Genomic DNA, 27,441 nt, shown 5'->3' with positions numbered 1-27,441 from the left:
TATATATATATATATATATATATATATTTTTTTTTTTTTTAAAAAGATATATATTGGGTCTAGATTGGATCCATATGGTTTAGATTCTAAACATATTCCTACAGAAAAAAAAAAATTAACCTGAGTATTATTTTAGTATCACCTTTCTTTTCCCTGTCCAAAAACATCCAGTGTTTAACTATCCCCCAAATAACTGAGAACTGTCTAACAGTGATGCGCTGGAGGTAGTCATGCTCTTTTCTTTCCCTTTTCCTGCTGATGAGCTCATGGGTCACTTCAGTGTTAGACTGGCATTAACATCTGAAGATGGGCACAAGAATTCAGTAAGATTCCAGGCAAAAACCTCGCTCTCCGCTGAAGAGGCTGATCCTAAAACCTCACGCCAAAGTCAGTCGCAGCAGAATGACCAGTGCTGGCGGAGGACAGCCTCCCTCACTGCTGAAGGACAGTCAGGCACATCTTCAGGAAAACTGAGAGGAATGTCAGCACTGCCATCCTTTCTAGGAACTTATCCAAAGAAAATAACTGAAAAAATGAAAACATTTATTCTACAGTAGTGTATGAGAATAAAAATTAAAAATGCCTTAAATATATATTAATCTCTATAAAATGGATATTAATCTCTATAAAAATAATTAGAGATCTAATTATATTTACTAATGAGTTCATAATATACATTTTTAAAGAAAAAAGATTATAAAACAGTATGAATAAATAGCATTTCTATTAAACAAGCAGAAACAAGAAACCTAGTTTTATTAAAATACATATTTACCTATTAGGAGAAAAAGGGACGTATCTTTATCAAAATATGAATAGATGTTCTCTCTTGGAGTAAGATTATGAGTGCATTCTATTCTCTATGCCATACAACTCTCTGTGCTAAGATCTTCATTATTTTTATTATCAAAAAGCAATAAAGTAATTTCTATTTAGGGGGAATTTTTAAAACTTTTTGAAGTTAGTTATTTTAAACATACTGTATTCTGCCATAAAAATAATGAAATAAACTATAGTTTAGTTGGTTTTCTTTAATCAATATAGGGACTAATTTATTAGCTACTAATAATTGCTTTGGTTATTAAGTAATATGAATGGATGAGATTGTCATTCAGTACAGACAAAAACTTGCTTTCCAAACACACTGGTGTGAACCATATTTTCACTGAAGTCTTTTTATCAAGTGCACAATTGGCCCACGTGATCATGGGATACAGAAGAATCATCAAACGAAATGCATAAGCAATGTCAATGCCTCACCTTGGTCACTTACAATCTGCCTGCCTGCAAATTCTTCTTAATTGTGGATGAGCAAGTTTAGAACCTTCTTACCTTCCTGGATGTTGAGACCAGCAATGTATACACAAATAATGAGGCTGGGGATTGGCTAATGTTCTGCCCCCATCCACTCTCCACCATGCCCAGAACCTGCCACCCAGTTCCGAGGGTTTACAGTGCTCTGCATGGCCAGGCCTCTGTCAATGGGGATGACCAGGAATTCTGGCCAAAGATGAGAGGGAGAAGGGGCTTTCTGAGTCCCCAGGCTTCCACAATCTCACAGAAACAACTATAAATTGGACACAATTTTCAGGCCATCCCTCAGAAGCCATGAGATAGGTAAGCAATAGTTTTTCTCCATCCTGAGCATCCATCTTATGAGATACCAAGGTGGTATTATTTCAATAATCAGATTGATCACAACATGGTAGCAAACAGCTAATTAAGTGACTGCATAAAAGAGGTCAAGGAAATCACAACACACTCTGCTTCTTGTTCATTCCGTGCTCTTCTCTGAAATGACAACAAGCCCTATATGCCCTGAAATCCAAACAGAAACAGTAGAATAGCCTAAGTAAATGATACAACCATATTGGTAAAGAAAAGGAATTATGGAGCAGGGAAAAATTTTCTATCAGAATAGGTAATGTTTATAATTCACTTTTCTTAAAGGAATGCAGCTGTTATTATTTTCACATACTACAATCATCTTAACTAAACAAAATGATCCCTGGGCGACCTGGTTTAAAAAGGCACAAAAGTAACACCAGAAGTAACTCTGAGTATCTATCACACAGATGAAGCATTATTTAAAACAATGAGGCTGGAGTATTTGCAATCACATACAGCAAACAATATTTTTGAATGACAGATGGCTGTAGAGAAACTTTCCTTTTAAAACAGATCACAATGGGCTTAATAAGCCAGATGGGAGTGCTCACCTCCTTGGCTAAAACTTGAGAGTACTCGATATCCAATTCATACAGCGTTTCGATGTGATCACTGGTAAATGCTATTGGGACCAAAAGGATATTCTTTCTCCCCCTCTCACAAAGTCCTTTGATAGACTCATCTGTTTGAGGACCCAACCAGGGCACTGGACCAACCTATGAGAAAGGAGGATGAGCACATAAATAAGTAAATAACAGTCTGCCGTTACAATTAAAAATAAAATATTAAGCCAATAGAACTCAACTAATCCTTTGATTTCCTTTTATCTTTTATCTTACTCACTCAGTGAATTCTTTCTGCTCAGGATGAGCAAGCAGGTCATAGAGCAGTCTATCTATGTGGACGAGCCGAACTGAATCATTTTATAGCTAAGTCCTGAACCAGATGATCTTGAGGGCGGACTGCAAATGTGTGAAAGCCACCTACCTTGGACTGCCAAACCAGGCGGTAGGGGTTGGAGTAACCCAGCCTCTCCATGACTTTGTGGACAGTGGCGCCTACCTCCTGAGGATAGGGGTCCCCTCTGTTGACCACCTGCATCAGAGACACAAGGGTGTTCAGTTGCCAACATCATGAAAAGATCCAAGAGCTTCCGACTGTGCGGAAACATGGTGTGAGTCCCAGACCAGAGTCTTCCCTGTCTCCGGCATTAAAGACAATATCATCTGAGCAATCATGGCACTTCCTTGGTTCCATTTCTTCACTGGCCAAAGAGAACAACTATACTCAATCACCTCTAAGGTCCCTAAGAAGATTTAACAATTCTACAATGTTGATTGTAGGAGATTGACAAAGTCTAACTATGGAGGATTGTCCCCCCCACCCCCACCTCTGATAGGAAAAATAACACAAAGAAGTTGGGCAGGAAGAGCCAACATGGGATAGAAACCTGTACCTATGTAGTGACGTGAGTGGATGATTTTAAAGCAGGAACTGAACGCATGCTGTATGGACGAATAAGCAGCTGCTGAGTTTACGATAAACTCCAAGGGAACAAGAGGAGGAAGGAGGAAGCGTGTGGTTCAGACTCCAGGCTCCTGGGGAACATGACCTGTGTCTTCTGCTTCCTTCTCTCTCCTCTCTCCCCACAACAATGGACAGTAGACAAATGCTCCGTGTGCAGCAAATGTCCGATACACGTTCTGTCAGGACAGCCTGCTACTACATTTGAAAATGTCTGGTGCAGATATTTTAACTGTTTTATTATTTTCCTGAGTACTGATTCCCTACCTCCTCACCCTGCTTTATTTTCTTCTCTGACATCTCTTACCTTCTAATCTACCTTGCTATTTTCTTACGTATTATGTTTAGTATCTTTTACTGCTACTCTCCAGAGACAAAGATTTTTGACTGTTTTTTTTTATATCCTATGAGAGAACAGTACCTAGATGATAATTGGTGCTCAATAAATACCATATTATTGACATGAAATACTGACAAACTATATTTTATGATATTACCATTGGTTAAAAAGCCATTAGAAGCAAAATATAAAAGAAATGAAGGAAATATAAAGTGGCCATTAGGACAGTGTATTAATGATTGCTACACCCCAATGCTAAAATCAGTGGCAAAAATCTGAGGAATAACAAAATTTTGCATAGTCTCAAAGCATCTCCTCCAAGGTATTTTTAATTACAAAGAGAAAAACAGTAACTTTTCCAGGGACAAATATAGCAGATACCACCTTAACCAAATAACCAAAGACCATGTCACCAGGAATAAAACACACCAATGTCACAGAGCCCTACATGATTCACTGAGAAGAGTGCTCCTGCTAATACCACACAGTCACAATCCAATCATGGGAAAGTACCAGATAAACCCCAAATGGAGGGACACACCAAAAGCAACGGAATTTGGGAAATAGCTCTTCAACCTAGCAGGGCAATAAAAGAAAAGTATGAAAAACTGTCATAGATTGGAGGATACTGGCGAGAAAAGACTGCCAAACACAGCGTAGGACCCAGGAACAGAAAAAGGACACTGGTGGGAAAATGAGTAAAATCCAAATAAAGTCTGCAGTTTAGTCAACAGAATAGCACCAACGCTCATTTCTCAGTTTGATACTGTACTATTTTATGTAAAATTTAGCATTAGGGGAAGCTGGATGAAGGGCATATGGGACTTCTTTGTACTCTTCAGGCCACTCTTTGGTAAGTTTAAAAATTATTTCAAAGTAAAAAAGTTATTAGTTATGAGTGTAGGTGAAAAGAGGGCTTCCTAGGTCAGTTTTCTTTCTTGACAGTCCCGCCACCTTCCCTAGCCTTGGTGACTTCATGGCATCCCTCAGTCCCTAACAGGAACCCAGAAGCACAGTACCGTGTCCAGTCCCTGCAGGAAGGCAAGGGAAGGGAGACTGAAGGTGAGAGACCACAAGGAGGCACAGGGAATGTTCCAGTGCAAAATGTTCTCCTGGCCCCGTTCAGGAGCTGCCCTCTGGCACTTCAGGTTTCATCACACACAGGACGGATATGTGAAGAGGATCTGCATGGGGCTGGGGCTCAGTGGTAGAGCGCTTGCCTAGCATGTGTGAGGCCCTGGGTTCGATCCTCAGCACCACATAAAAATGAATAAATATCGGGCTGGGGTTGGGGCTCAAGCGGTAGGGCGCTCGCCTGGCATGCGTGCAGCCCGGGTTCAATCCTCAGCACCACATACAAACAAAGATGTTGTGTCTGCCAAGAACTAAAAAATATTTTTAAAAAATTCTCTCTCTCTCTCACTAAATAAATAAATAAATAAAGATATTGTGTCCAACTACAACTAAAAAAATTTTTTTTTAAATTTTTTTTTTTAAAAAGAGGATCTGCATAACACCAGCAAAGAGAACATAAACCTATTAAAATGAAATAGGCAAGAAGGGAGAAATTTATCTCCAGAGCCACCTACTGCCCAAGCAGCGACAGCCTAGTTGAGGTATAGGAGAGGACACACTGCACAGGGCTTGGCTCTGATGACCACCAAGTGGTGGTATGGAGCAGCAAGAAGAGTGGCCCCCATGCTGAGGCTGGCTCCATTAACCATCAAATTCAAACTTTAATCACACTTAAGAAAATATAATTCTCATCCCTCTGGCTTGGAAAGCAATATTTTTTGCTGTTATTACTTTGTTTTGTTTTCCAGTACTGGGGACTGACCTCAGTGGCACTTCACCACTTCACTCAGATCTTTTTTATTTTTTATTTTAAGATAGAGTTTCTCTTAAGTTGCCCAGGCTGGCCTGGAACTTGCAATCCTTCACCTCAGCCTCCCTAGTAGCCGCTATTACAGACATGCACCACCGCACCCAGCACTGAAAAGCAATGTTTTTAGGACCCAATACCAGTTTTGAGCTGATGAAACTAATTACTTATTCCAAGCCCTTCTATAAATTACATAGTGCTGGGCGCAGTGACGCACACCTATAATCCCAGTGGCTCAGGAGGCTGAGGCAGGAGAATCTCAAGTTCAAAGCCAGCCTCAGCAAAAGCAAGGCACTAAGCAACTCAGTGAGATCTTATCTCTAAATAAAATACAAAAAAGGGCTGGGGAAGTGGCTTAGTGGTTAAGAGCCCCTGGGTTCGACCCCCAGTACCAAAAACAAACATCACAATATATTTAAATTATATGGCACACTAACTGGATCTTTTTTCTAAATATTTTACTCTCATGGCCCAGTTTGTGGTACTTTCATAAACAACTCGGTGTAATATGATGAACTAAGGAGCAACCAGATCACAATCTGCTGTGCTATGTATTCACTTGCCAAAATATGTTCCTTAGTCTTCACAAATCAGAAACTATACTTTCTTCCTGGAATTCAAATGGCCTGTCCCAACTCTTGAGAACAGAAGAATAGAACTGGGGGACCTGGTCTGAATGGTGGCTGGCTATATAACTGAACACACTTAAATACCAGCCTCAATGGAGCAGGCAAAAAAAAAAAAAAATTTCCACTTCCTAGAAATTCTTCTAAATATCTCTTCCAATTATCATTTTAAGAGCACTAAGAAAATATTTACAATATTTTAATTTGTATTGTTATGAGGTTCCAAATACTGAGTCAAACGAAATCTGTACCAAGTTAAGTCTAGAATTTTAGAAGTCATTCTTCCATAAGGGATTAGAACCTATTGGAGCTACATTCATTTTACATATCTAGGAAACAAAACAACCCAGTCTCCAACCACTAGGTCACCCAACAAAATGCTCTTACTTACAGACATTGGCAGTGAGTGAGCAGAAAACAGAATGACCACCTCATTCCTCTTCTCAGGTGGGAAATGGTCCAGTTCTTTCAGAATGTGGTCTGCAAAGCACTGTGGGAATCCCAAGAAAAGAGGAAACAGGGAAATAGGAACAAAGAAGTGGAAAGCAAGAAAATATTTCAAAAATAAGAGTTATACCAAAAGTCTCAGAGCAACTCTAAAAAAATCAGAACAGTTTTTTTTTTAAAAAAATGCAAACAGTACAGTCTCTTTGCTTTGGTCCATCATCAAAATGGATCACAACGGTTTGAGGGGCCTGGGGAATTTGATGGGAAACTTCTGAAGCTCACTAATGGCTCCCTGCAAATGAATGCTGTGGATCTGCCTCCCCTCGGGAAGAGCAGGGCACACTTCCAGATGGAAAAGAAACACAGATGGGAAAGAGAAGCTGTTTTAAGGCCTCTCATCTGCTCTGTTAGCAGGAAAACAGCTTACAGGGTCTTTCTTAATCTTCCTTACTTTGGCTTTCAGGCATATTGCATGAAAATACATTAGCTAGAAATAGGAGAGAAATAAGAAAATACTCTTCTATTTTTATGACATCTTCCTCCTGAGTCCAGGATCCTCATGAAGGCAATCTCAACCTTTCTCACACCCTCCCTAACAACAGATGACAGGTGGCACAACCCCCATTAGATGAACAGAGCAGGGAAAGATGCTGTGGATGTGAGGCCGTCCAGCCACATCTGGGAACTGGGGCTAGAACACAGGTCCCGCCTACAAACCTCTGTCCACCAGACCAGTTCACTCCCTCCATCTAGCTGGCATTTCCCAATTCACATGGATAGGTGCTGAAATGCCAGATCATAAGAGGCTTTCTTTCATCTCACACTTGAATCATTCTTCATCATTTCACTTATAAAGAAAGTGCTACAAAGGACAGTAACAGGTCAATTGACAAAATTGGAATATGAACAGAAATGAGATAAAATTGAGTATCAACGTTTAAATTCCCTGATGTTGAATGCTGTGTTGCAGTTATGTATGAGAATAGTCCTGGTCTTAGAATGTTTAGGTGTAGAAGGTAGTAACACTCTCAAAATGTTCTGAAAAAATACACATGTATGCACAAACATACATAGTCATACACACAGAGCATGCAAATAATAAAGCAAGTAGGATAAATGTTAACAATACATGAATGTAGGCAAAGAGTAGAAGAAAATTCCCTATACATTTTTTTTTTTTTAGACAGGGTTCTCTATTGCCCAGGCTGGCCACCTACCCCTGGGCTCAAGTGATCCTCCTGCCTCAGTCTCCAGAGCAGCTGGGCTAATAGGTGTATACCACAGCCTGGCTATACTCTTCTTATGCTTATCATTTTTTATAAATCCTTGAGATTATTTCCAAATAAAAAGATTTTTTTAATTGATAAAGGGTCATTTCCCAGCCATACAAATCTGCCTTTGTAAGTATTTTGCTGTATCAGTGGTCAGTCAATACTGTAAAAGGTGCAAACTATTCCCTAATGAATATTGAGGTACTATCAATCATTCTAGAACTCTCAAATTTGATAAATAAATACCGTATTACCTAAGAAGACACCTAAAGTTAAGTTTCCCTCTTCAGAATTTATGATTTAGCAATAGATTAAATGTGGTAATATTTGATATAAATAAAAACTATACTTTCCGGTGGTCTTTGCAGAGTTTGGAAACTAAAGATGTTTAGAAAGGGTTATTTGGGGGCAACAACCTAGATAAGGAGACCACTGTGAAGTTTAAGTAGCTTGGGACATAATTTGACTCCAATTACTCCAACAGTGAGATAAATAGCAATATCAGAGATCATAGTAGTAAAATGACTATTTTGAGTAATTATTACCTGTAACAAGTAGAAATGTTTTAGTTTCTTTAAACTATATTTTTAGTTTTAGTTTAATTAAGGGTTTTAGTTTTGTTTTCATTTCCAAAAAAAAATTCCTAACTCATCCAGAGCTCAGTGTTTCTTTCCCTTTCTCAGCTTGCAAAACTGCAAACACGAATATTATACATCATGGCTCATCGCAGTCTCCAAACCATCTTCAACACCAAGGCGTCATGGGCACGTAACGTGCAGCTTAAATCACCTACAGCCCATCTGCGGGATCTTCTGCGCGCAGCCCTCTGCAGAATGAAAGAGGCACCGCGGCCCTCAGAGCTTTCAATCACACCATCCAGGAGGGCAGATAAATGCCTCTAAAATTCCCTTTTATTTTATGAACAGAGACTTCCTCAGTTAACAGACCTTTCCATCTTTCTGCTTCCCCCCTTTTCAAAGGGCTGAATTTTAATACAAATCTAATTACTCCCTCGATCAGCGCGGGCAGATGCTGTGCAGATCCCTCGGTACTCTGCACCACATGTCGAAGCTGACCTGAAACACCCCTCCCTCCAGCCACAGCCTCCAAGGGCTGCAGTCAGGGATGTGGGGCTCCGGGCAGTGCTGGGTCCTGCCAGGGAACACAGAGCCCTCGGTGACACCCATCCCCATGGGGGCTCCTTCTATTCACCTTTTACTTAAAACTGGAGTTCACCCCCTGAATTAACCCTTTACCAGCCTAAGGGGCCGGGTCTGCTCTGGAGAGAGGGTCTGATTTTAATGATGTCTAGCACCATCTAGTGGTTGTAGATTTTAATTCACGGGGTATTTTGCCAGAGGTCAGAGAATGTTCAAAGAATGGAAAATAAACTGGACAATCTAGAACTATTGACAAAAAAAACAAAAAAAACCCACTTATTTGTATGAATCAGGGCAATATTTTACCAACTGCCTTCCCATATTTGAAGGACATAAAAGAATAAAATACCAACTCAAAGCTATTTGCTTTAGAATTGTAGTTTAAAATGATTTTCCTAAAATCAAGTACCCATTAATATACGTATTATACATATAAGTTGTACAGGAGAAAGCTGAAACTTCTTAAATCAATGAAACTTTTTTCCATTGAAACATTTTTATTTTCATGTCTCAGAACATGTAGGCATATTAAATTTTTTAAATTTGATATTTTAAAATATTTAGAAAATAAAGGGTTTCAGTTATTGTCAGTAATTCAATCTATGAATGTAAATTAGCCGAAACATGTACAATCTTAAATATTCTTCTGGTCATTGGGAAACACAAAACTCAAAATGTTATTTTGTTATGATTTGAGACTAAGAGCATTAATGTGAAGAAAGAAAAAAGTAGAATTATTTTAATCTTTAAATTTATTTTCTCTTTTCATAATAAATCAGGAATCTAATACTTTCTTTTAAACCCCCGGCATGTAATTTAAGCAAGAGAACAAGAGGCTCAGAAGGACACCACAAACCAAGAAGGGACAAGAACCTGATCACTCCAGAGGCTGGTGATGGGGACTGCTGGCAGTCCTGGCTTACCTGGATGAGGAGGGGATGTGTAGGCCACCTGTCGATAGTGCTCCACTTCATCGTGGGCTTCTTTCCCATCTCATTATAGTACCTGTATATGGCATTTAAGCTGCTCCCTGAAATATAGAAGACATACTTTGATTATTGTGAAAATTTAAAAAGACTAGGAAAGGCAGTAATTAAAAGTTCAAAGTAGGTAACTGCTTCTATACAGAATCCCAGTCTAATTACAATCTTTTCAATACTCTAAAATGCATATAGATTTAACTACCCTGCAAATGAAGGTCACAAGAAAGCAATCAATTTCAACAGACTCTCAAAGATTATTGAGGCCATTTCTAGTGAGAAACGTGATGGTTGGAGATTTATGAAATATAAGCAGTTGTTACTTATCAGGACCAAGTCTTACCATTGAAAGCAGGTTAGAATTTTTTCCCATTATGAGGGTAATCAGTCCCGTTACAGAAAATGTATGGGCGAGGAAGAAAGGAACAAAGAAACCAGCCATTATCCCAGCATGCTAATGCAGTCATTGTTCTGTTCTAACACAATTGTTTTCAGGTATTTTCTTTACAGCTGCTTTGTTTTACAAAGTTATAATACTAGTATGTATGTGTGTGTGTGTGTGTGTGTGTGTGTGTGTGTGTATATATATATATATATATATTTCTCTTGAGTATTTGTGCATTTTTATTTAATATTATGAGATAAATACTTTCTATGTTACAATGACAGTGTTATCACCACACATCTTTGTGGTATCACAATAAGGTGAGCCACACTTTCTATCAGGACTTTCTCTTTGTATGTGCTGCTACAACATCATTATCCCTAGAATAAGTTAAATGGATACCAAGTCCCTACAGGCAATCTAACAAAATTTGTATTTCTAAGTGGGAGATGAAAAATTGAAGCCTACAGGAGGGCAGATGGTGCCAACCAAAGCAACTTTTTCTTGGCCCAGGGAACTGGGCATTGTGGCCAAACTCCAACCCATGAAGCCAATCCTAAGTGGAGCCTCTTCCTCAATCTTAAAATAGGACAAGTTCCAAAATATTTGCTTGCTTCTCATCACTAAGCCAGTGGGTTTTCTAATCATAGGAACTATTAGTCAGTTAGGTTTCCCATTTAAAAGGCTAATCAGAACAGAGCCATATTTTAACTCAAATGTATGGTTAGGATAAGGCTCAGCTTTCACAAAAATAAAAAGGTTCAATTTTGTGAGTAGAAAACAGTGAATCAAAAGAATCCCAATTGAGTCCATTCAATGGTCAAAAATAATCTCTAGAAATCAAAAGTAGTTACTACTATATTCATATTGCAAACCAATATTCATATTGCAAACCAATATTTTCAAAAAATATTCCATGTCATTTTCAGTTTCACAAAATACCTGGGTATCATTATTGGATATAATAAAAGGAATCTGGGCTGCTATATTAGCGCATTCAGATTACTCGGAAACAATAAACCAGCAGAAGGGGTAAAAGCAACTGAGAAAAGTGCTTGTGATAGACACTCAAACTATACTGGCTCTGCCACGACAGCTCATGTCTAAAAGACAAAATAGATAAATGACACTCTAGGGCCTCAAAGAATAAATGTGTATCTTAAAGGCTTTCACCCTCAGAGGTAAAGATGTACCTGTCCTTACACACAGATGCACTCAAGAAAAACTGAGTATGTTCTGAAGCTCCAAACACACACACACAAAAAAAGCCAGCTGGAAAACAAAACCAAAAGTCAACCCTTTGTCATAAAAGAACAATCTTCTAAACCTACCTACTTTTGAGAGCAAACATTTATAGATTAAGGTAAATTTTTAAAAACAAAACAGAAGTAGAGCTTAAAAATTCTAAGATCTGACTCATTTCCAATAATATATTACCAAAAAAATTTGAAGTTGAGAAATACATTGTGAAAAGAAATAACAATTCAAATGCTTGAGGGGGCCTGACAGAGGCTCTGGATAAATATTTAAGGCACTCAACAAGCTCTGAATGTTTCTTCTACCAGTAGCCTTTGTTTCTCCCACCAGCAGCCTTTGTTTCTCCTTATAGTTATAGAAATAATAAACATTACTGCCTAAGAGCATTTTGGGAGTAAAAATAAGTGTATTTGTAGGTGACAGTAGGCGTTTTACCTATTAGCAATGACACAGAGATTGCCAAACAACTTGTTCTCCAGCTCCAGTTAAGTACATGGAAACTGCAAGCAGTAACATTTTCTAAAATAAAGAACACTGAGGGAAGTTTGCAAAGGGAATCCAGAACTGGATTTCAGTTTAACTATCAACCAACCATCACTGAATGCAGCACAATAACAACAAAAATACCACTACTGTCCATGCTATATAGGCATCTGCTTTCAAAAGGGAAACAACAATCACCTCTGCTAATTAATATCAGGGTAGCCATAAATACAAGGCTATATGTGTTCCAGGCACAGGGGCTACTCAGGAGGCTAAGGGATGAGGACCACAAGTTCAAAGCCAGCTTGGGCCATTTAGCAAGACCCTGTCTCAAAATAAAAAAGGACTAAGGGTAGAGCCCCCAGGTTCAATCCCCAGTACCGCCAAAAACATATTTGGGAAAAAAAAAAAAAAAAAAAGAATGTGATGTAAACCTAGAGAGTGGCTTAAGTTTCATTACTGATTCGTTATCTAACTGTATTAAGGCAGTGAACACACACAGCCACCGCCTTCCACCCACCATTTGTAATTCTCAGCTGACCAGCCAATAATTCAAGGAGCAGATGAACCATGAGATTTCAAATGGACTGACCTGAACTCTCATGTTTAAAGGAGACAGGCTGGATTTGCCATTCAAATCTAAGTGATTTATCCTTTTTACGGCACTCAGACTCCCTGGTTAACTTTGCCAGGGTCTTATCCACCTGCCCATTGTCAAAAAAACACCCCTTGGAATGAGACAGTCATCATTACCCGAAGTACATGTATGAAGACACAAATGGTGTGACTATTCTTTGTGTACAACCAGAGACATGAAAAACTGTGCTCTATATGTGTAATATGAACTGAAATGCATTCTGCTGTTATACATAACAAATTAGAATAAATAAATTTTAAAAAGCCACCCTTACCAGTGGTAGAGCAGCTGTACTGTGGATACTGTGTGAAAGCAATGGCCCTTTCCAGTCCATCTCTCTCCATCTCATCAATTGCTTCTTCTGTTAAAGGACGGACGTACCGGAATCCAATATAGTATTTGTGAGGAGCTATTAGGAAGCACAAGTGGAAAGGAGAAAGTATTAATCTTTATATAGATTCTTTAGAGTCACCAAACACAATGTAGTGCCCAGAACAAAGAACAGTGAATGTAATGTCCTATGATGCTGATAATGTGGGCAAGTTTAGAATATTCCTGGGATCTTAATTATTCTTCAGCTGGTACACAGATTTTTGGTCACTATTCTCTAAGATCAACTGCCTACCCATACACCTTTACTTAGTATGATGGTTTTTAAAATTCATACTTCTGTTCCTAATTGTTGGCTCAGAAAAGAGAGATTCAAGAAAAGGAAGGAAAAACTAGCACTTGTTCTTGTTCTTAAAGTGTCAACTCTTGCACACTAGACACTGGAGGAGACACTCTGCTCCCGCCACCCCCCAACACACACACACTTAAACTCCATTTATTAGATAGGGAAACAGAGATGCTGAAAGTTCACTGACCTGTCCAAAACCATACCTGGTGGGCAGTAGAGCTGGAATTGTAACCCGAGTCCCCCATTCCAAAGCCCATCTCCTTCTACATCCCATCTGTTCCCATTACCCACTTCCCTGAGCCCCAGGTCACCCACTTTATTAAACAAATGCAAAAGCACTGAGAGTCATATTAAAAGTTCATTGATAACATACATAAACACTGCTTAAGTTAGAGGCATCAAGTGAGATGTACAGTAATTGTTTGTGGCCCTAAAATGGCCTGAGTCTGCATCTGTGTTCCTTCTTCCTCTGTGGTTTCACCAATTCCCCTTTCTATCTTCTTTATCCTCCTGCATTCCAAAGGCAGTCATATTACATAAATATTCAGGCATTCATAAAATCATAAAACTGAAAGCTTCCTAAAGTCACCTGGTCTCGCTGCATTGCCTTTCATGAGATTATACAAAACTAACACTCAAGAATGATATTGAGCATACACTATACAAACGTCAAGGAATAACAGAACTCAGATTATCTTAGAACCCAGATTATGTTATTTTTCAAAGTATTTGCAGGGACTGCAATGAAGAACATGACACAAAATTTCCACTAGAAACAATTAGGTTAAAAGTGAAAGAAAAGATAAAGAATGTATCCATGTGTACATGGATGTACACATGGGCAATATCCTTCATAACTTGACCCAGGGAACTATGAAATAATGGAACATGTTACCAAGGGCAGAAACAAGATGTCAATGGTCGTGTGTGTGTGTGTGTGTAAGAATGGTCTGATTCAGTATTCTTGTGCTAGAGACTGCAAAAAAAAGAGGAAGGAAGGATATAAACGGAATCATTTTCAACTGTCAGTTCCTTCTAGGCCACAAATTTTATGTTCTCTTGTATAAAATAGATGAATTGTAGTTAAAACACCCCAGGGGACACGACCCTATAAGCAAATTTCAAAGGACCAACTGTTCGACAATTATGTGCTTCATTTTTAAAATTATCAAACATCACAAAACCTTCAAGTTCATTTCTAGGCAACCCTTGGCTCTCAGTGCTGAGGTTTAGCAAGCCAGAGGAAACAGCTTTCTAATCTACTTGGAGACAATACAATTAGCAGATTGACAGAGTGAGCTCCCCAGATGCTGCAGGTCAACCAGTTTCTCACATTGACTTTTCACCTGTCCAGTTTTTGAAAAGTGCAGTCTAAATGCCTGGGGTCTGGGAGTTTCCCAAATAGTGCAGACTAAGAGGGTTGAGAGACTGTTCTTGCAGATAAAGTCAGGGTGGTGACCATGTTTTTAAATGAGACAGAGTAAAATACTCTGGAAAGAACAGATAATATTTTCTAAAGGTCTACAAACACATATTTAGAAAAAATGGCCATGCACCCTGACTTGGCCTAGCCTGAAGAGCCAACAAGCAATGTTCATGAGGGTCCCTGCTGTCATAATGAATGTCTTACAGTTGGCTACCCCTGGCAGGACACAGGGAGGGGAAGGAGCCTCTCAGACATTAACCAGCAACACATTTGGTGAGCACCACACCTGGCCAGAGTGATGGCCAAGCACACAACTCACTGGCCTGGCCTAGTCTGCCTCAAAATGGACATACTTTGGAGGAAACTATGAGAAGAAAGAAAAATGGGATTTTTAAACAGTAAAACTTCATTAATTTAGGATGTACAATAGTTCCCCTGTGGGACATGATCCTTTAGAAGAAGGGTCTGAAACATGTAGCATGATGCTTTTTAATTTGCATCAGATGGTAAACTCTGGGCCAATGGTGAGAAATAAAAACTCACATTTAGTGAATTTTGGCCACATACCATGCAAATGTCTTTTAGGATTATCTCATTTAATTTTCACAATGACCCAAGGAGTGGATTCTGCTACCTCCCTTTCAGAAAGGGGGCTTAGTGAGGTAAGCAAACTGCCTGAAGTCACACACCAGGAGGAAGCAGCAGGGCCACCTGACCCAGATCCCAACCCCCTACCCACTGTGTTCTCAGCTTCATTAAAAGCAGTCGCTGCCCACATAAGCAAACTATAATTTTTAAAAACATATTTTAGACTTAGACTTTTCATCCTATGAATATACTTCTCACCTGTGTCATCTATGTTCTACATGATTATACTGCCCTGTAATTATGTGAAACCATATCCCTTGCTATAACTCACTATATCGGGTAATTATTCAATTCTATGCAAAACCAGTGCAAATCTCAAAAATTTCCATTCTGGCCACCAAGCAACAACCATGTCCCTAAAAAATGACAGTGTGAAAGATTTTTATCTGTTTACAATCATGTTTTCTTGCTTCAAGATTTCTTAGTAGAAATAAACAAAAAGACATAGTTCAAAAGTCAACTTTAATTGTGTAGAAAAGAAGGGAGGATGTCTTAGTCATTTTCTGTTGTCACAACTAAATACCACAGACTGAGTAATTTTTATAGACTAGGAGTTCATTTGGCACAGTTCTGGAGGCTGGAAAGCCCAAGAGCAAGGCACCAGCATTGGGCAAGGGCCCTCTTGCAGCATAGTGACATGGCAGAGGGCACTACATGGCAAGACAGAACAAGCATGCTAGCGCAGATCTGTCTTCTTTTTTAAATTTTTTAGTTGTACATGGACACAATCCCTTTTATTTATTTATTTATTTTTGGGTACCAGGGATTGAACTCAGGGGCACTCCGACCACTGAGCTACATCCGCAGCCCTATTTTGAATTTAATTTAGAGACAGGGTCTCACTGAGTTGCTTAGCGCCTCGCTTTTGCTGAAGCTGCATTGAACTCACGATCCTCCTGCCTCAGCCTCCCAACCCCTGGGATTACAGGCATGTTCCAGTCCACCCGGCTTATTTATTTATTTTCATGTGGAGCCAAGGATGGAATCAGTGCCTCACACATGTGAGGCAAGTGCTCTACCACTGAGCCACAACCCCAGCTCTCTCCTCTTCTTCTTATAAAGCCACTATTGCCATCATAGGTGTCCCACCCTCCTGATCTCATCTAACCTTAAGAGCCCAACTCCAAATGTCATTGACATATGAATTCTGGGATTATTTCCAATACATAAACTTTGGGGGACACTAGAGAAAGAAAACTTGAGAAACATGAAAGAGGAACAGAAGGGACGGAACTGACTGTTGGTTCCTCTAAAAGGCACTGGGTTCGGCTTAGTGTGCACTCATTGAAGTGCAAGTAACAGGACAGGGAGCCTACTTCTGGACAATCTGGAGAGCCACAGAGCCCCGTTTAGTGATTTTCTTGGTCTTCATTGCAAAACTCCCCCACCAAGCTTTGAAGCCTACACACTATTTCATTTATCCTACATTCATACTCTGTGCTGATCAGCCCGCACACATTTTGTGTACCATCTCTACAATAAGTCTCCAAAAGATTTTCTCTCTGCTTCATAAGAAGACTGCCTGAAGCAGCAAGGTCTCACTGAACTGGAAGCTTCTTATAAATAGAAACCACGGTTTTCGATTCGGAATAGCAGCACTAAACAATGCGTAGCATTCAATAGGCTGCTGTGGAATGAACGAATGGGTGGTCTTGGCCTATGTTCAACACCACTGCCATACCCCAAAGCAGGCCCACTAACATGATAGGTGTGGTCATCCATCATGGTTTAAGTGGCTTGCCAACCGTGGGCCACAGAGAATAGTGATTTGCCAAAATGGTCACCAATACCAACACCCACCCAGGACCAAGACCCTAGATGAGCTTCCGAGATCCAGAGAAATCTAAAGCATTCCCAAGAGAAGTAACCTTCTGCCTCTGTGAAAACCACCAGGAAAGTTAGCTCCATGAAGGTAACACATAGCTCACTTGCTCCTCTGTTGCTCAGCATTGTGTGTGACCCGCGGCCAGTGCTTACGCACACCTGGTGGCTGGTTGTTGGATGGATGTGGGAATTCATGGATGAAAGAGTGGCTGTGTAAGTGGGGAAATGAATAGAATGAGCAAAAGAGGAAAGACAGTTTCCTGCCACATTAGGAGTGAGTGTAATGGGACAAGCCAGCTGACTCAGGCTCCATAAATACCTGAAACTTAGGCCCACACTTCCAATAAAGAGTAGTGAACTTTTTAAAGTAAGACTCTAAAAGATAGAACACTTAATCCCTGTTTTTTCAAAACCACTTTCACATTTTGATTATGTAAGCATGAAGTGGACATTATTATCCTTTGATGCCTACCAAATGAGAGAACGATTAATCCCAGAATTTACAAGCTTGTAACTTCCTGTCTTTGCATAACATAGACACACATTAAAATGATCAGACATTTGATACTGAGTGGAACATTGGTTCAATCCAGGTCATTCTGTGGGAACTCTGCCCAGCCAACCAGTGAGACTGAGGCAAAAGGTGGCTTGATCGGTTTGGACAAATCACAGAAACCAAAGTGGAAGGAGAGGTGGGAAGGATGCTCTTCCATCTGGTTTCCTTTCTCTAGTCTGACATCTCTATTAGGGGTCTTGATGTTGATGGGTACCATAGTAACATGTAAACAAAAAAAATGGCACCTTTCTGCCTCTTTTTTCTACTAAATAAGCTGCAAACCTGATTCACACTAAACCTTTTATGATGATAAAGTGTTAATAATGAGGGGCTGGGGATGTGGCTCAAGCGGTAGCACGCTTGCCTGGCATGCGTGCGGCCCAGGTTCGATCCTCAGCACCACATATAAACAAAGATGCTGTGTCCTCCGAAAACTAAAAAATAAATATTAAAGTTCTCTCTCTCTCTCTCTCTCTCAAAAAAAAAAAAGTGTTAATAATGAGAGAGTTTGTTCTCTACCAAATAGGAGTAAATGGAGAGCAGCCAAGTTTTCTTCCACTAACATTTAAAAAGATGCACTGTGGCATCTGTGGCTGAACTGTATAAGAAATGCCCTTGAGCCACAGCAGCAGGCAGGACGCAACCTAATATTCAGAAGCACGATTGAACAATTTTCCAAGTGAAATGCTCTGCTAAGGGACTAGAAACCTTTGTCCCTTCGTACAATGGGAAATGGTGGATTCTGAGAGCAATTCAAGTTGATGCTCAATGATTTCTCCTCAGAGAGGGGAATACTCCTTTTGGTCCTGCCTAATGGGGGCTAATTTGCCTTGAGAGTCTCCACAGTGTCACACTCCTGTCCTGAGTCCTGAAGCCCTAAAATGTATCTACAATGAATGTATTTCCTGTGTCCTAATACGAACATTTTTTTTGCAATATTAACATGTCTCTTATTGGTCCACATCTACAATAGATGATGTCTTAAAATTAATTGCCAGTATTTTGTGTTTCTCAGTATTGTACAGAAATAATGGTGTATCCTGCATTGAGTGAGTCTTGGATGCGATTCAACATGGCACTTGTAGTTCATTTGTGCATTTGGTGTCTCATTCTGTACACGATTGTTCTGCTTAAAAGTTCTCAAAGGGCAGTCACCAGATGTGTACAATCCTCTTTTTAGTTCCATGTCCAATGTGCCACTTTGATATCTGCCAATGGTGCTGCTGCTGAGAGCTGAAAGCAGTCACTGAATGCTGCTTAGTGTCTCATGGCTTCAGTGGAAGGTGCTAATTCTGCTCTCGATGTTGATCTAATTATCGATCCAAACAGAAAGAAAGGGCCACAGCAGCAGCTCAATCCATTTCTGAAGGACTTCTTTCCAATACAATGATACATGCATTTTTTATTCATGTTGCTTCTGCCTTATAATCTAGCTATGTAACACCTTGAACCTCCTTTTGAAACTCATGGTACAAATTTTCCGCTTTTTCCTTTGTAACATAGAAAGTAATGGAAAGGCTCTAAAGTGCAAGGGTAATGACTTGAGAACTCAGTTAAGTGATCATATATTATGCAGAAACTTACAAATCTAGAGTGACCAATACACACATCAGCACTGCATCCAGTACTATTTTGAATTTCATAACTACTTTGAAATAACAAGCCTAGCATTATGTTAATGAAGAAACAGTGTACCTGTGTTAGGGGACAACTCATCCAGCAGTTTCACCATGCCTTCTCCTTGCTTGGAAGTCCACATCTTGATGGGGGATCCACCTCCAATCCTGCGATACTGTTCTTGAATTTTGGGGGTTCGGCGTTTGGCGATGAATGGTGCCAGCTTACTAAACCATTTAACATGTAGGTAAGTGGATTTTATTCCACCTTAGCAACCTGAGAAATATTTTCTACTCAATAAAGATAAACAAAAATTTAAGACAAACCTAACAAGGTCAAGCCTTTATAAATAAAAGCTTGAGGTCACTGACAACAGCTAGTTCTTTGGACAGAGAACAGAGAGCTGAAGCTAGATGTTCTCTAAGGAATAATCACCTCTGCTCTCTACTAGTTGTTCTAGCAGCACACCTGGAAGATTCAGGACTCCTGACATCCACGCAGAGAGCCCTGGATCCTTACTAGCTACTATCTTATATATTGATTTTGTACCTAACAAGAATTAGTATATAAAATATAGGAAGTATATATTGCTCTTAATTTAACAAAATGAATGTTAATTTATAGATATGTACTTATAAATATGATCAATGATGTGTGCAAAAAATATGTACATTGCAACACTGTAAACAACTTAATTGTCTATGAGTGAAGCACAAGCCTAGCATTATGTTAATTTTAAACAGTCATTTTAAAAAATGAGCTAGATCTATATATTATGATATAAAACAAAATACAGTGCTAAGTTTTTTAAAAAATAGCAAAGTGACAAATAATGTTCATAAGTACATTCACATTTGTGTAACAAAGTTGGGGGGAGATATTTACAGATACACACACACACACACACACACACACACACTCAGCTATGCATTGACTATTTCTGGATGTTTACCTCTGGGCAGGAAACTGGGAGGCTGGAGTTCAAGGAAAAGGGACACTTACTTTGTACCATCAATATATTTATACTATTTACATTTTTAAATCATATTTATGTATAAATGTTTCACTGCAAAACCTATTTTAAAAGGAAAGAAGGACATAGGAAAGGAAGAATGAAAGAGAGAAGGAGAATAGCAGTAATCCATATTCAAATACAAAAGAATAATCATCATTGCTTCTCTGAGTGTTAATCAGCCGTTACGTGCCAAGTACAAATATATCTTTAAAAATCTTTAAAGGTACTTCCATTGTGTCAAGACAACTGCAATTTCCAGGGCTCTGGGGAGGAGAGGGCTCAAGCAGAATGCTCACTAACTAGCTTCCACCCTATTAGTTCTTTCTGTATCACATCTTCTGAGTTCCTAAAGACGGAATGCTGCTGTTCTAACCACTACTAGATATGTATTGAAACTCTTCAATTTTTTCAAACTCCAGAGCTGAGGTACATGTAAAGCCAAATGCATTGCATATGTTTTTTAAAGTGCAGGGGTTTATACATATCTTACTTTTGAATAGGAAGTGTCATGAGGTCTCGGTCCAAGAAGAGCCTCAGAAGGAAGTCATGAACGTCTCCAAGAGTTTCGGGGCCTCCCATGTTTAGCATTAATATTCCGGTTTTTGGCTTCCTATATAAAATAAAATGCAACAATTCATTTGTCACACATTTTATTTTCCTCTAGGACATACTTGATTCAGCTAACAAACTCTCAACTGGATCCAAATGGAAAATCTACAGACCTTTTTGCTGCTACCCCATGGTTGCCTATTTGGGGACACAACAGGCCTCCACTTCTCCATTTTCCCAGCTCAGACTCTGACCTGCGTCTCTTAGCTCCATCCATTGCTCTTAACCGGGCTCAAATGTTTCCCTTTTAACCTGTCAGCCCTAAACAAAGATCTGATTCTTTAGGGACTGAGAGTCAAAGTAGAAATATAGCATTGTCCTGAGGTTGAAGAATCTGTACATGTCAGAGCCTTTATAGACATACAGTTCTCAACCTCCCCAAATTTCAGGTTTTCACATGTGCTAAATAGAAGTCAAAAGCTGTTTTGAGAATTCAGTGCTCAAGTACTGAGTTACTTAGCATGATCTGGAACATAATAAATCTGATACAGAGAAGGATTCCCATGTAACTTTAAACCTCCAAAGTACAGCATAAGACCATCTCTCACTCATTTATCTGCTCACTTTTGTGAATTATAAAATGAGTCCTGACTTCAATTACTTTTTGCTACTCTGCTTCCTTTTCCACTGCCTGCCTTTACTCTTTCTTCCATGACCCCTGCTATGATAAACTACATTTCTCACTCTATGCTTACCTTCCCTGAAAATCCACTGCTTAGAGAATTCCTGGAAAAAAATGTCACTAACATTTAAATTAGTCCAAAGCTAAAGAATCAAGCATTGCATAAGTAGGAAGAAGCAAAAATAAAGTAAAAGTTGTTAACAAATGTTTTAAGTCAAGTAGCTTCAGGAAAATTGGAAAAAAAAAAAAAAAGAAGTACTATACAGGAAAAAAAAAAAATTAGACTTCTAAATCCCACACAGCGTTGGAGCCTACGCGGCCTGAAGTCAGTCCAACTGGGAGTTCTCTACTCCTAATCCCTGCCAGGGGCAAGGTAAAGCTCAGGGCTAACTGTCTGTCTCCATGTGCTCTGGGAACCACCAAAGACCATGACTAGAGAGACCCAGAACTAGAAGGTCAGGGTCTGAGCTGGACCAGGAGAATTGGGGGCCTTGCATGCCCCCATGAACGAAGAGCCATGTGATGGCAATGAAGAAAATAAGGAACAGGAGTGTTTCTTCCGTTTGTTTCCCTTTTCTTTTTAAAATTCAAATATATCTATGGATTCACCTGTTCAGAACATCTCATAGAAATGGAAATACAACTGTTTCTGATTTCTTTCCCTTAGCATAAAATGTCCAAGGTTAATCCATGTTGCAGGAAAGAATCAGTACTTCACTGCTGTTTATTGCTGAATAATATCCTATTGTATGGCTGTATCCTCCATTTATTCCTGATAAAGTAGCTGAGAAATAGCCAGCAGAAGTTTATCTAAGTGCCATTATTATAAATGGTGAGGGGCCCACTTCCTAAACCTAACATGGGGCCACCTCTGGCTCCCACAGCAGTAAACCAACCCTGCTGAGATTGTTCTCTTTTGGAAGACTGTTCTTAATGTGTTCTGAAAGTAATGATATTACAATTACATCTTAACAGCAGTTTTAAACAACTTTAACAACATTTGGCAATAACATTAGGGGGCAGCATGTGTCAAATTTATACAGGTGGAAACTACTTTCTTGATCAAACACACTGTAGGTGAATGAGATGGAAATCTGAATTCTCAGCTCAGACTTTAGAGTAAGAACCAATTAACAGGGAAAGGGGAGATGCAGCATTACAAGGAAGTCGGGGATTTTCTAATTTAGAACCCATTATAAAAATTAACTAAGATCACTTTTTATATAATTGTCTTGGACCAGGGTTTCTCAATCTCTGCACTCTTGACATTTTGGGCCAGATAATCCTTTGCTGTGGTGGACTGTCCTATGCAATGTAGCATGTTTTGTAACTCCCTGCCCTCTACCTAGTAGATGGCAACAGTACATACCCTACCCCAGTATGACAACCAAAAATGTCTCCAGACAATGCCAAATTTGTCCTCAGAGGGATAAAATGTCCCAAATCACATTTATAACCACTATCTTAGAAAAAAGAGCTTAACCCTCTTTTGACTGAACCAAGTGATGACACTTGGTTCATTAAAGATGTCATTATTATAGAACTTTTCCATATAGAAGTCCTATTACTAAATTAACTGTGGTATGGTTTTCTTTTCTTGCTACCTCAAACTTCCAGAAGCATCATTTTGTGAGACTAATATGCCTTTAATCTTTATACTTAGACCACCAGTCTTCTCCTGGGATCCTGTCTTTCACCCTCAAAATCTGTGACTCACAATAAATTAAGTGCATTTTCCCATGGATTGCTGCCAGTTAAAAGATTACTGGTTAAGAAACCCCAGGCTAAAAGACTTACCTAAGCCACAGAGGTTATCAATGCGCAAACGGGATTTAGAACTGTGTTTTTCATCTATAACACCTGAGCTCAGAACAAGAGTGGCTTAAAAGCGGATGTCACTCTGCCCTGCTCATGATTTTGCAGACCCATGTTGATCTTACACATGAAAGAGATGCACATGATTTGAAAATGCCCAAATACACATGCACTTAATTCAAAACTGTGTTGTGCATGATGAATGGCGTATTAGTAAGCCCTAGTCGGACTCTGCTCTATTCCAGAAAGTGAAGTGCAAAGCTTTAGTCAAGGGTCTCCGTCTCTTCTCCCCTCCAGACAGAGCACACCTGAGACCAAGGTCTGACTGGTCGAGTTCCCTCTGTTTAAACATAAAACTGTATGCAGCAAAACATATTTGAAAGGTTTAAATGTTTTGCCATTCTTATATTCTGGAACTCTCAAAATATAAGGGTTTTCTTTTGAACTACTAAATGGACATACTAGGAACTTAATCTCATCAATTAATAAAGAAAATAATAATTTTATCCTACTATATATAATCAGCATTAAGGAAAGGAAACAAATTCCAAATCCTAAATTAAACCTTCAAGATGTAACTGACTTGTGGATCTCGGCCACCTAGAGAACAGCCTGTAGTTTTACAAGATCTGCACCAAATCTGCACACACACACATATACACTGCCTGCTTGGGGAAATAGAAATTTTACTGTAACACAGTTCCAATCATGTGTTCATATATTATTTTTGTTCTCACATTGCAACAGCAGAGGTGCAGAGCAGTGAAGAGATGATATGGCCTGCACGCCTAAAAAAATTTATTACCTAAACCTTTACAGAACAAGTCTGCCAACCCCTAATCTAAAATAGCATTATCTAGTATGGTTATGGTTTGAATGTGAGGTGTCCTCCAAAAGCTCATATGTGAGACAATGCAAGGTTTGGAGGAGAAATGATTGGTTTATGAGAGCCTTAACCCAATCAGTGAATTGAGTGGTAGCTGAAGGCAGGTAGGGTGTGGCTAGGAGGAGGTGGGTCAATGGGGGCGTGCCTTCAGGATATATATTTTGTATTTAGCAAGTGCAGTCTCTTTCTCTGCTTCCTGATCATCACATGAGCTACTTCCCTCCACCACTTTCTTTTGCCATGATGTTCTGCCTCACATCAAGCCCAAAGGAATGAATGGAACCTCTGTTTAAACATATTGACTGAGACCTCTAAAACTGTGAGCCCCCAAATAAACTTTTCCTCCTCTAAAATTGTTCTGGTCAGGTCTCTTAGCAGCAGCAAAAAAGCTGACTAAAACAAGTATTCTAATTTAGTTCACTCCAAGCGTTAAACAGCACAATGCCTTCAAAAGGTCTGCCATCAGAATAATACACAAAGGCATGTATTGTTTCAACTCAAATACGGAAAAACCAGAAATAACCTATGACTATAATGTGAAACTGGATGAATTATGATTTAATAAAATATTCCTAAGCTACTAAAATAATACAGAAGAATATTTATAATTATATGATGATATAATAAGAAATTATAAAATAGAATGTACAGCATTATGACATTTCAGTAAGTATATATCGAGTGAATACAAATAGATACAGAGATAAAATGTTAGATGGTAAGATTATCAGTGATATTTTTTATCTTTTATTTTTCCCATTTGTATTTTTATTGCTTTTCTATAAATAAGATACAAAGTAACTTAATAGAATCTAGGGCTTATTTTAGATTTTTATTTAATTTGAATAATTTAAATTAAGGCTATTTATGTTATTGGCTTTTGCCACTAGAATAATATAGTGATGAAATAACTTTCCTTCCAGGATCCCACACTGAATCAGTTTTTCACCTTAAACCAATACCTATTCCAACCCCTAGGAACTTAGGGATAAGGTGGGAAGAGGCGCTGCCGAAGGCAGGAGGACCAGTGCCCTGCTTGGCTCACTGTCAACCAAAAATGACATCTGTACTTCTCATCCTCCTCACTAACTCCATCTTTTAGGAAGACTGAGTTGAGAGGAGATGGTTTGCCACCCATATGTCCTATCCCTAAAAAACTTCAGTTTACTTAGCATTCTATCAATGAACCTCTGATCACCATGAAAAAGAGCAAAGATGAAATTGGAATATTCCATTTTCAGGGCTGCTTTCCTACACTGACATGAGGTCTTTAGAAAGGTCAATGAGTTACACAGGTCACAGCTACTTTCTTCCTTTCACTCTGCCTGGTGTAAAAGCTTACCATTCCTTGGTACCCTTAGATCTAAACAACTTCCCTTTATAAAGTCTGCTCTAGCTGCCCTTCAGAGGAGGACCTGAGGACAGTTGTGGCTTCTGCTATCAAAGAGGACACTCTGCAACATACCTGCTGCCTTCCACCAGCAAATAAAAGAGGTGAGGAAGGAAACATATACTTGATTTATTTAATAAGTTAAAAATCAAAGTATGTCATTTATAATTATGTTCTAATTATGGTAGAGTCTTCTATAGAGTTCTTTTTAAAAAATATTTATTTATTTTTAAGTTTTTAGGTGGACACAATATCTTTATTTTACATTTATGTGGTGCTGAGGATGGAACCCAGTGCCTTATGCATGCTAGGCAAGAGCTCTACCACTGAACCACAACCCTACCGCTCTATAGGAGTTCTTGATAAGTTAGTTTCTCTTTATCCTGTATAGGACATGTTTCAGGCATAATTATGTTAAGTTCATAAATACATTTCCAGCATACACATAATTTGTGTGACATATTCCAAGACCAAATTCTTGCATGATGTGCAGGCTAGTTTCATGTGTTCTCTTTTCAACAAAAGCCCTACTGAGGGGTAGGGGGCATTAAAATTTGTAGTTTAACAGCTATTTAGAGGAAGCCAAGAAAATAACATAGCCCTTCCGATACCCTGGGTTTTCCCAGTACCTCTCCTCCTAGGTATCTTGTAACCACTGGTGTGTGCAACAATAAAGACAAATTCTTATTTGTACCTAAAATTAGACTCATACCTCTTTTCCAGTTGAGCTTGAGGTTTTGTACTCTTAGTCTGTTGGGCCTTCTCTGTGGGGCCTGCCGCTGCCGTTGTACCCAACTGACACCTCCATGGCTGACGGGCCCTCGAGCTGCCATGCACCACTGTGACAAAATTAAAGTGCTAGCATGAAATCTAGCTGGAAAGTAATTTCTTTTGAAGAGGTCCTCAGGGTATAATTCCTGGCTTTAAAATTTAAAGAGATGTGATGGCAGAGGTGATATTCCCAGTATTTCTCTGCAGGCGGGTAGAAGCACTTAAGGCCTCTCCAAGGGGATGGGTGGAGATCCCTGCCCTAGGATGGCTTATGAGAGCCTGCAGGGAGGCAATTTGGAAGCCACATACCACCTCTCCCTGCCTTGGCTGCAGTTTTGATATGATCCCTCATAAGAACCCCTGTACATTCTAAATGTTACTGAGGGTGGTGGTCAGGGGAAAGGTGAGGGATCCACAGAAAGATGAAGGGTTACTGATTTAGGGAGTGAAAATTGGGCCAGTGTCCAGTAAACTGCAGATCTCATTTCTGCCTCCAAGCACCAGTAAAGCACCAGTGCTGTGAACCCCAGTAATGCCCTTGAGCCCTGGCAAGGGTCAGGGGCCTCTGCTTTACAGGCCAGCTCTGGCCATCCTCTCACTGCACCCCACCCACCTATGGAGTATGCAATTGACATGGCCAAGGAGACAAGCCTGCCCCAGAGTCCACACCCCACACACCAGACCCAAATCCCAGGACTTAGGAATCGATAATTCTCTGTTCTGAAAGCCCCATCCCATCCGCAGGTCTGCCCATCCATCCTCCTGAGGGCAGACTGTGCCATCAGTATAAACAATCCTGGAACTGAAGCGTGGCCAAGGGGTGGCAGGCGGCAAGAAGAGAAGCAGGAAAGCCTGAAGGTCGACTTTCCCAAGGCCTCCACATTTCTGCAGCAGCTCATGAGAGTTCAAGTCAAGAGTGTACC

General features: G+C 39.5%; 1 protein-coding gene across 2 annotated transcripts in view; it reads right to left on the bottom strand.

Moving 5' to 3' along the window:
• Positions 1 to 26,615, bottom strand: part of Fech (ferrochelatase) — a 29,280-nt gene extending 2,665 nt beyond the window's left edge. Inside the window, exons 1-8 of one of the 2 annotated variants that reach the window (XM_015482186.2) lie at positions 26,460 to 26,615; positions 20,916 to 21,035; positions 19,489 to 19,637; positions 12,935 to 13,069; positions 9,842 to 9,948; positions 6,432 to 6,530; positions 2,656 to 2,763; positions 2,220 to 2,384 (exon numbers count right to left, since the gene is read on the bottom strand). In XM_015482186.2, coding sequence (XP_015337672.2) covers positions 2,220 to 2,384; positions 2,656 to 2,763; positions 6,432 to 6,530; positions 9,842 to 9,948; positions 12,935 to 13,069; positions 19,489 to 19,637; positions 20,916 to 21,013 — 861 coding nt within the window. In that variant the 5' untranslated portion in view covers positions 21,014 to 21,035; positions 26,460 to 26,615. Of the gene's footprint in view, positions 1 to 2,219; positions 2,385 to 2,655; positions 2,764 to 6,431; positions 6,531 to 9,841; positions 9,949 to 12,934; positions 13,070 to 19,488; positions 19,687 to 20,915; positions 21,036 to 26,459 lie in introns of those variants that run through there. The other variant, XM_048806159.1, reaches the window with a different exon arrangement.
• Positions 26,616 to 27,441: the final 826 nt, after the last annotated feature.

The sequence above is a fragment of the Marmota marmota genome, unplaced genomic scaffold (genome assembly GCF_001458135.2).
Source record: "Marmota marmota marmota unplaced genomic scaffold, marMar, whole genome shotgun sequence".
NCBI lineage: Eukaryota > Metazoa > Chordata > Mammalia > Rodentia > Sciuridae > Marmota > Marmota marmota.
The sequence above is the reverse complement of the archived record's forward strand: the minus strand, read 5'-3'. Positions and strand labels throughout refer to the sequence as shown.